We start from the raw sequence: 10,892 nt of genomic DNA, 5'->3' as shown, positions 1-10,892 counted from the left end.
GCGCCCCCCCCCCGCCGTGCCTCCCTCCGCCACCGACACTGCGGCTCGCGCTGCTCCTCCCGTGCGCGGGAACTGCCTCACTGCTGCTCGCAGAGCGCTCGGTGCACGTGGCCTGGGCCGCACGGTCCCTGCGCCAGGCTTCCCTTCACCAGGACACAGCTGACATTGCTCAAGAGTCTCGGTAACTAAATAATATTCACGAAACATCCATACTCCAACTTCCTATGCCAAGTTTCTGTAACTCATCGGTCTTTAAGAAAAATGCAAGAACCCTCTTCCTATTATCTGAAATACTCTTTCATTTAGTTCCTCTGGCACATATGTCCACCACCCCTCAGACACGGAAATCCTTTTATTTTCTTGCACAATGAGCATAGGAACCAGGAACAAACCACAGCATTGTTGGTCACCATGCAAGAATACAAATAGTCCAGTGAGATGCTCCCCATTCTAAACCCTTCCTGTTTCCAAAAGCTGTGCCTTAGATCATCTGTGACAGAAACTCGCTGTATTTACTAGCTTCCCACTCATTTAGCCAAGACTTCCTAATAACATTTTGCTTTTCAAATATTTTTCAAAACTATAAACACTTTTGCCATCCAAAGCATCCCAAAATAATCTCCACTTTCTATTCATGTCCTTTTGGGGGTTTTTTTTGGTTCTTTGTTTTGCCTGTTTTCAACTCCTTTTCTTTGAAGCTCTCCATACCAATATTATTATTAACAGCTAGCAAATACTTCCTATTCAGCCACTGCAGAGCACTTACTATACTGATTTGCCCTTTCTATTCTCATGACCAGAAAAAAAGACTACAATGAAGTCAAATTTCATCACACAGAGTTCATCCTGTACAGAAGAATAACAAGTATGATGAAAAGTACTTCATTTTTCCCATTCCAATTTTTCACTTCAGAAATGGAAGGGGACTGATAAAAGTATTCATGGCAAGTACTGACAGAGTTAGAGCAGTCTAAGTATTATCCCTTTTGTTTCCTGAATTTCTAAAATTTTGTTTCCTTTCTTTGGACCACTACTAACTGCTGTTTATTTTCACTGTTGTAACACCATGATTTTTCTCTTGACACACTAATTAATTCAGAACAAGTCAAAATACGTAGATACTACTACCAACTGAAGGAGTTCAATGTGGAAAGGTAGCCTGAACAGAAATTATTACTAATTATTACTAAACTATTACTAAGTGCAACAGTTTTTACCTACAGAGGAAATGTGATCCCAACTTCAGTTATACAAACATCAGCTTCAACTAAATTACTGCCATTCTAAATGAGATTTTGCTATTAAAATAGAATAATTTCTCACAAGCAGGCAAAAGAATAAAAACAAAGTCAGTATTAAGGAAATAGTATAGAAATTAATAGAGTGTAGAAGAGTAAGAATCCGTATGCCATTGCACAAGTCTCCCATATCATATCACAGCAGTTTTACCTCCTCATCACAGTTACATTATAGATGCTCTAAACATTTAAATGCATTTAAGAAGTGAACAGAAAACAAACTGAGGAATAATTCATTGATGAGAATTGAGTATAAAAAGTTTATATCACTGGCACAGGAGCTGCAAATCAACAGCAAGTGTTAGAGTACCCTGATCAAGTAGCATTGCATCGTTCTGAGTAGTACTGGGCCACATCTGTATAAAAACAATATTGAATTGCCATGCATAAGAACTTTAAAAGTACTGAAATACTCAAGCTACTTAATTCTCCTTCAAAAAGGGTTTTATTTGTACCCCAGTTGCTTCATGAAAAGTCCATATCAGTCAAAAAGAACAACAAAAGGCTGCTTTTACTTCACTAATTTCAATAAATGGAAGTCTCCTAAAAACACCATTCATCTTTTCAAAGCCCAACTTTTAAAGATACTCAGGATCACAACTTTGACTGCAGTTAACAGAACACTGATATTCTCAACATCTCAGAACAGTGAGGAATCCTTTCAGCTTGCAGCTATATTCATTTCTTAATCTAGCAAACAATTAGTCATGAGAAAAGCAATCTTTTTTTTCTTGTAAGGATATCAACAGAAATGCTTCAAGGACTGAAGAGCAGTAATTTTTGTGTGCAAGGCTTAGCATTAACACCAAAACCATAAATGAAGACAAAAATTACTTATTTCTAATGGAGGATTTTGTTTATTTTTAATATCTTCCGCTTTCAAAGTGTATTAGAATTTAAACAGATTCATGCCATTTTTACTTAGAGGTAGGAGACAGCCTCAATCCATCATTTTGCTATTTTTCAAGTCTACATGGTTGGTTGTTTTACCTGTCCAAAATATTTAGCTATTTGAGGACAAAATTGTGGACAATTACTTCCAAGGAGACGTAAATAATATAAATCTTCATAAGATGAGCTCTTTCCGATTCTGTAACAAAGATGAAGACTGGCTGCTGCTAACATCTATCTGAAGTTTCCTATAATAAAAGTCACTAAATTTTATAAAATTGAACTCATATTAGTTAACACTTTTAAATACTAATCAGGACATCACTCAGTACTCAACCATGCACTTCATTAATTTCTCATAAATAGGACAATGTTTATTTATTAAGATGGCCTGTTCCAGTTAGTGACAAATGACAACTTGCTGCTTTTACTCAAAACCCTCTAAACATCCACCCACTAATTACAGCAGTCAATCTATCATCCAGATCATGCTGTTCTTCACCTACACCACTTAAAACTTGATAGCTACTTCTCACTCTTAATTATTTACCTTAGAATCACTTTCCTTGTGATGTTTGGCACAGGATCGAAGCTGAGTTATCCAGTATTGTTTCTCCTTTGCATCAGCAGCTAGAACAGAAACAAGAAAATGCAGGGGATCCCACATAAATCAATACTCTTTTTTGCACAAGAGGTGACAGAGCAGGGCAGAGGGGGAAAGATTAATTATTGATTAGGATGCAGTATAAATCCTAACTTATGCTACATAAGTACGCTTAAGTTTTTCAGAACAACAAATCTATACCTGTACTTACAAGGCTATGGCCAGTTGGAAGAGATAAGCTTATGAGTCTTCTTCATAGTTATCTCCTTTACATTAGTAAAAGCAGAACTACCTACCTCAAGATGACATTTTTGTTTAAAATTTTTCATCCACTTTTGTTTTACTTGTCTGTCTTTGTGACAGACAAGGGCCACACCATAGTATCTGAGTCCATAAAAGCTCTACACTCTGGTAGCTGTCAATCAGCTACCAGACAAGCTACCAGTTCCCCAGATACTTAAGTGCTGCTCCTTTAATGGAGTTCAACTAAATCTCTCCCTAAACCCATGTCATGAACACACAAAGACACAGGAATAAAAATCACTATTTCCTCCCCCACATCTTTAAAAACCAGCTTTAAAAATTACTGAAGAGTTTGTCTGCTCTTAGATGGCTCCTGTGTAATATAGTAACTCTGTTTAGGAGAGAGGCTTTTTTTTTCTTAAACAAACAACTACTACAGGACTCCTCATTAAGTCACAATGCAGAGTTGATAATTTCAGTATTTTCTCTTACTTCCTCTGCTATTGAGTATCTTAATGGTTATTGACTCAGCATAAAAATTGTTTACTGATTTTAATCAAATTCACAGACATCATTAAATTTAAAGCAGCATATTGTAAGCATTTGATAATTTCAAGTGATTGAAAAAGCATAATGAAACAACAAGTGTTCATGATTTCTAGCTGTGCAACTTTCAAAGCATTTTAACAGAAATTCTCCCTGGCTGTTCATGAATTCAGTTCTGTGTATGAAAGAGCAACACACTGTACCACAGGGGACTTCTGCATACTCGGTCCTGCTGGATAACTGATACACTGTGGTCAGTATAAAACTAAGAATACTTTTGTTACAGTGCATTACATGTCATTTTTTTTTAATAACTGTTTATTTTTTATATATTATTTTGATATGAAAGCATCATGATCGATCAACACCTTACAATCAGAACACTGCTTTTTTTCTTTTTTTTTTCTTCCTTTTTTGTAAATATTCCAAAGTAACTTCACTTCTGTATGCCATATATTGTCTGTCTTATACGTGGGAACAAGGGAAGGGAAAATTTCATGTTACAGGTGCACTCAATTACTCCAAGACTGATAAGAACATAACATTCTAGCAGCCTCCCACTGACATTTTTCCCTTCTCTGACCCATCATCAGATTCATTACTGCACATTATCTGCAGGGTGGTGGCAGGGGAGAACAATACTAGAAAACAAATGCTGTGGACAGCAATGAAAGCAGCTTCTTCTTCCTTTGGAAGCAAATAAGATATAGCATTCAATCAAAATGCCACAGTAACAGATTACAGAAGCCACTTTGAGGTACCTTCCAGCCCTGAAAGTCTATACATTGTAAAGTCACATGTACTAAACTCCAGGTCACTCCTCCACTGTGTTTTAAAAAATGTATAGTATAATAGAGCTGTATAGCCACTACTTTCTGACAGCACAGGGAAGTAAAAGAGAAATGAGACATGAGAGAAGAGATGCAGAAGTGGGAGTGGGAGAGGAGAACAATTCAGCTGGCACTGTGAGCAGCACTGTACCTCTTAACTTGTACATCTCTCCATTAGCAGAGTAGACCACCAACATGTGTGGCACTTCATCACTGGGCGATATTATAGCTCCAGCTAAAGACAAGGCTCCTCGTGGCTTCGGGCTCTGGTTTTTAGTTTGTTCATTCATGAAATACTGCAGAATCCCTGTCTCAAAGTCCAGCACAAAGTACCTGTTGAAAGAAATTACAAGCATATTGTATTTCTGCAGAAGTTTTTCATCCATTTACCCAAAGAAGGGCACACATTGATCTTAAATCAAGATCATAAATATACAAATGAGGGTAAAGTAATTTTTGTAGTCACAATTTTATAAGGTACGTTTATTTTGATCATTAGGCTAGGCTTTTCAGGGGTAGGTGATCTATTCTTTTATTCATAACATAAGCCATTGCGCAATAAACCAACAGCTAGGACCGAAAGATCAGACAAACCAAAAATAAACTAACTGGGTTGCCCAAGTGCCCTAAATGAAAGTAAAGGTGTTTCAAAGTTGGTGGGTCAGCCCCAAGAAAACTTTTTTTTCCCCCCACAAATATACCTATTTTTCACAACAGCACAGATCCTAAATTCCACTTCCCTCTGGCAATCTTCTATGCTATTACACAGAACAATGATTTAACACTAACCCTTGACCAAGGGGGAACAGACAGCAACCTCCTGGCTCACATGGAGGTCAGTCTGCTATGACCCTCAACAGACTAGAGCAAAGATCACACAAATGCAGGCCACCCCCTTAGCTTCTTAAAAAAAAGAACCCCTAACATTCTAGGTAATCCCACTAATGTGAGCATTTGTAATACATACTATTTGTGACTGTTCCTCCAAGATAACATTATCACAGGTCAATATTTTGGAAACTGTGATTATTCAGATTCTTGTAGCTTTGTATATCCCAAATTTGCTCAAGTTACCCACTTTGTTTTGAAAGAAGCATTTTGTCTCAGCTCTTTCACAATATCCCCATATGCAGAATATCTCTAACCTTTCCCATCGCAGAATATTTCCAGGATTGTCTTCACAGCCTGCAGCTATTGGTGCTGGTCTGCTTCTCTCTTTATTCACACTAAGTAAGTCTGGACATTATGCAAGCAGTTATTGCCTAAGATTTATAGAGTTTCAGACATTTTGCTTGGGACCCCTTCCTTTGCCGTGGTTATGTTTAACTCTACTGCCACTGCCTTCGCATCAGAGCAAAGATCAAATTCTCTTTCAATTCTTACAGATTAACAATCCTCTCCCAAAGAATTTTAAGCTAGGGCATCACTACACCCTTCACTTCTGCCCTGACTCCATCTCCCACAAGCACTTCTGCATCCTTTCCCTCAGGAAACAAATGGAAAGCCTCCCTTTTCTAATCATGTAGCACATCACTTCACCTTCCCTCTACAGGTTATCTTCACCACAAAGAAGGACTAGAGGAATGGCAGGCTGAATGCCAACCACATTTTCATTAGCAGAGTTAAAAATAAGGATGCCCTAAAAAGGAAACTGTCAACATTTCAGATTACCTTACTGACTTGTATTGTACCAGTTCATAACCTCCCTGTTGTGTTTGACTCTTAAATTATTTTAAAATACTAGTCTCCCACTCACAAAGCATTTTTTCTCTTCAGGTTGCTTAGTAGGAGAAAACAATGCACTTAACTGCAGAGGAAAACAGCAGAACTGGAAAACTTTTTTTTTTAGAAGTCAGACTTGTAAATTTCATAGTAAATTTTAATTTTGCTCATTCTCATTTTTCCTTGTCCATTTTGGGAATATTTGTTACATACTTAAGAGAAAAAGCAAAGCACTAGACAGAAGTGATGCCATGCCCCTGAGGAAATTACACAGTAGCTTGACCCTAGAGCTAATGCTTCTCCCCGTCATCTCCGAGCTCAGCAAACAAGTCTAGACTTTACATGCAGTGATGTTCATTCCGAACCTGTGCCATCTTCATTATAATTTCATTGTCCTTTTATTGTTCAGGTACAAATCATTTATTTCAGCCTTTGTTATTTGGCAATTTTTAATTGGTTACTACCTCGGAAATCACCACTGTGGTTACTAAAGCACAGCTCTACAATTAACAAAAGGAGGAACAACAGCTGGAGGAGAAAAAAAAGGAAAGAAGAGGAGAGGCAAGAAAAAGTCTCTTTTTCTCCTATTAAGACCAAAGGGTTTGGGGAAAAAAGTGCCTCTGAGTCTATTAGAACAGAATCTATTAAGTTACATAAACACTACAAGCACTTCAGCTCAGAAACTTTTGCATGCTAGACCAGCAAAGCACTCCCAGAACGACTGTAAGCTCCACAAAAATGGGCTTTGCATTGGCTTAAAGCTACCCCAGGGAAGGAAACCAGCCATTCGAGTACAGAATATACCTTTACCAGCATAATGACATCAGACAGCAGCAAATTCTGCAATTCCCAAACGCAGAGACAGCATCCTTCCACATCCTTGTTATCACAGCTACAGCAGCAGTGTTAACTGGCCCTTCTAGCCAACCACAACCTATTTTATGTACAGAACATCAGCACCAGCCCTGTACCTTAGGTTTTTTGTGATGATGTCTTAGAAGCCTGTAAAAGCAAGCAGTGTTTCCAGCAGAAATCAAGCAGTAATTTTAAGAAAGAAAAAGGTAACCAGTTCTCAACAAGCCCTCACATCACCCTCAAGTATCCTGCCTTCTTTCTTATCCCAAAAGAACCAGGAACTTTTCACAAGCATCTTGGCCGCAACACTGTTCACATCACATGGAATCAAGCATTTCCTTTTCAAAGGTTATGGTTTGATGTGCAACTCCCCTCTTCACCTTCCACAAAGTGATATCACACAAAAAGACAAGAATAAACTGCACAGACAACCATAGCCTCACAAAAGAAGAAGGGAGATAACACACTTAGAAAACTGCTAAAAGGATAAAAAAAGCCCAGAGAAGGAATAAGGAATTAAGTGTCAAATCAAACAGTGCAGGGCTTCATACAAAGGAGGTGGAGGAGGGAGGAACACAAAGAGATAGGAAAAACAGGAGCATCTTTCAAAAACATTTTCTCGCATCACAGACCAAATGATGACCCAGTTCAGACCATCACAAAAACACAGAACAAACAGAGGCCAGAGTCTTTCATTAACTGAGGATGGAAAAGCATTACATGTATAAAGCAGAACAGAAGGATACGTGTCCCATTTCAGAAGCGCTGTGCAGCTGAATCAAAAGGACAGGGATCTCTTTTAACTTCTAAAAGTCATTTGTTCTGCCTACCAGGGAAATAACAGCACTAACCTCTCTACAGCTGATTCATCTTGCCACCTTACCATTATTTCTCTACTGGCCTTGCTCACATTTACCCATGATGTCATATTTCTGTAATTAAATCTCAGATACCACTGACAAAAACAAATGTACTCTTTAGACAACAGTCAGGCAGGAGGCAGCAGAGCCAAGTTATGTCATACTTGTTGTACAAAAAATTAGTGCTACAGAGAAATTGTGAAATAACTGTTACTGAAAGACATTTCCAAAAGACAGCTGAATTTTTCTGTTATTCCAAAACCAGAATAACTTTTTTTTTAAATTAATAGTCATTAAAAGAGTCCATCTAGAGGTAAGGTAGAAAATCACCACTTAAGCGTATTTTAAGCAGTTTTAACTTCTTAAGCACAGTTCAGAAGAGACATGTAAAATTACAGGCAAGAAAATGCAGGCTACTTCACAAAAGAAAAGCCAATAGATTTCTCACTTCAGATTCAAATCCATTCAAAGACTAGAAGCTTCTTGATCCTCTGGCCCAGCTTCCCTGAAACTCCTCGGATCCATCAGGACCCTCTGCCATTCCAACCAAATGCAGAGCCATTACCAACTGACATCAATTACAAGCGAAAACATTCACCCCACTCTGCAAAGCTGAAGTCTGACACTACCAGAATTCTTACATTTTAAGCCACCCAGGAGTTTGTCAATATGGCCTGACGACAGTTTAATTCTCTTTTACTTCCCATATTTCAAAATCAAATCCCTCTCTGCATAAATGCTAAGTATTATAAATTCTACAACTGTCTTAATTAAACACTCATTGTGTTTCACCATGCCCTTCATCCATTCACTCATTCATTCATAGTCATTTAAAAAAATTTTAAGATGTCAAGCAGAACATGCATGACAAGCTAGGAAGTGTAACTATGCTGCCTTCTGAACTCTTAGAAGGGAAGGGTCAAACACTGTACTAATAAACTACTTCAACCGGGTTTGCTTCCACTAGTATGAGCATTTATTATAGTAATAAACATAAGATGCTCATATAATCATACAGTATTACAATAATTCATTATTAGTTCCCTATTCAAGAAGACTTGAATGACTATGCTTTAAGGAGTGATAAAATGCTGGTAGTATAGCAGGAGATGGAAGTGCTCTACCACTAGAGCCTGTCAACAAAGAACATCAGCTAAACAGGTCTTCCATGAGAAAAACTGACATTTCAACAGTATACCAGATTTGAGGCAATAGAGAACTTTCTTTTCTAAATTTTAAGACACAAGTAAGTATCAGAAGCACATCATACGAACATTTCCCATGTAATTTACTCACCTCACTGGATTGAAGAATTTTAATTTTCCCATTTCCAGTCAAATTAATCATTTCCATATTCTCCAGGGGAAATTAATACTTTGGTAAGTAAATAATAAAAAAATAAATCACATTTCTACATATTTCATCATTCAATTACACATTATAACATAGTGCACTGCTCCTTGAAGCTATCACTTGGATGCAAACCCACAACACACCCTAAAGTATGCTCCCAACAGAAAAAATACCTCAAAATAAGTTTCTCCTTTTCTTCCCTTATTCTGAAAATATCCCAGACACCAACCATCTGAACCCATGTTTTCACTACTCTGTAATCCCAAGAAGTTTTCAATGTAGGATTGCTAAATCTTTCCACTGTGTAATGCATTCCTAGCGATTTGAATACTCCTCACACCCTTCTTTCCCAGTTAAGTCAGTTTTCTGGACCAGATTTTGTACAACTTCCAGTTTGAATCCATAACGTGTAGAGGTTTTTTATACAGATATTTTCAGCTGGACAACTACAATTCAGTTTCTGACTCAGTCTTCTAGAACAACCTCAACTCTTTTGGAAAGCAGTATTGTATTAATTATGTCCTTGGGTTCATAGAGGTAGCCTACACTGGAGTCCATGCTTCATAGTTGGACTCTGTCTAATCCCAGACTTCACGCTTAAAACTGGTATGGATGTCCAAATACTGCACACTAGCGCAGACAAATCCTTCTGACTAAAGACAAAAACCTTCCATTTTTCCATCATTTCCAAACAATAAAATTCTTTTCATTATATAATGACCTAACACAGCAAGTACTTTTGGATGGACAGGGATGCTGGGTTGTTTCTACAGCAGGCTAGCTTTGTTTTAGCTTTTTGGAGATTTTTTCCCAGCTATTTATTAACTCATTGATGAATAGATGAACTTTTCTTTCTAAAACACCACTTTAGGTCTTCTGGAGACATCTTTCCTCCTAAGCCAGTCTCACAATACATACTTTATGATCTACTTTTTATTTTGTTTTAGCCATAAAAATGCAAATTGTTTAAATAAAATACATTTATTTGAAACAGGACAGTATTCACCCAGATTTAAAATCCTAATAGGCAGCATCACCTTCCCTACCACATTGGAAAAGTAACAATTCTTGTGTTTTCCTTTCTCAGGCTGCTGAACTCATCATTCCAGACAACATGACAAATACTATGCTCTACTCCATACTTCAGCACCAAATTAACTCAAGAACAGAAGCAGCCCACAATAGAAGAATTCTATAGAATTCCCTACCTTCTTCTTCAACCACTGTTCTCAACATTTCTGAATTTCCAAGCACGTTTTCCTTTTGCTCCATTCCGATCTCCCCCCAGTCACTGCCAGCACATTTTCCAGTGATTCCATAACCCTCTAAATGAAGATTTTCAAGAATAAAGAATCAAACTATTCTGTAATTTTCTTCCTTTTTTTAAAAAGTAGTTTTAAAATAAGTAAGAACTGTGGGATAGAAAGTAAATTACGGTGTCAAAGAAAAGCAAAATTTATGGCTCCAGTAACTGAATGAAATGTTGCATAGAAATATTTCATTTTTAGGAAACTGTATCTTATTAGGACATCCTGAACACCACATTTAAACAACTGTTTCTTTTTTTCCCCTTTTACCTTGATCCATAAAATTAATGGAATTATTCAAGCCAAGAAGGATAAAGCACAGCACACACAGATTTGACAGCCAAGGTCTTTATTATTAAAAAATTATCTCCAAAGTTGTCATT

The 10,892-nt window shown here is 37.4% G+C and overlaps 1 protein-coding gene and 1 long non-coding RNA gene across 3 annotated transcripts in view; one reads left to right on the top strand and one right to left on the bottom strand.

The window, feature by feature from the left end:
* Positions 1-4,813, bottom strand: part of OSBPL10 (oxysterol binding protein like 10) — an 82,946-nt gene extending 78,133 nt beyond the window's left edge. For both annotated transcript variants that reach the window (XM_017732076.1, XM_017732077.1), the window contains exons 1-2: positions 4,564-4,813; positions 2,740-2,819 (exon numbers count right to left, since the gene is read on the bottom strand). In XM_017732076.1, the coding sequence (XP_017587565.1) occupies positions 2,740-2,819; positions 4,564-4,798 (315 nt within the window). In that variant the 5' untranslated portion in view covers positions 4,799-4,813. The remainder of the gene's footprint in view (positions 1-2,739; positions 2,820-4,563) is intronic.
* LOC108446195 overlaps positions 1-10,571 on the top strand; it is a 27,571-nt gene extending 17,000 nt beyond the window's left edge. The window contains exon 2 of the long non-coding RNA XR_001861316.1: positions 10,290-10,571. This is a non-coding gene — a long non-coding RNA (uncharacterized LOC108446195). The remainder of the gene's footprint in view (positions 1-10,289) is intronic.
* The last annotated feature ends 321 nt before the right edge of the window (positions 10,572-10,892 follow it).

This window comes from Corvus brachyrhynchos, unplaced genomic scaffold (assembly GCF_000691975.1).
Source record: "Corvus brachyrhynchos isolate BGI_N302 unplaced genomic scaffold, ASM69197v1 scaffold53, whole genome shotgun sequence".
In the NCBI taxonomy this organism is placed as follows: Eukaryota; Metazoa; Chordata; class Aves; order Passeriformes; family Corvidae; genus Corvus; species Corvus brachyrhynchos.
This window is presented reverse-complemented; position numbering and strand designations above follow the sequence as displayed.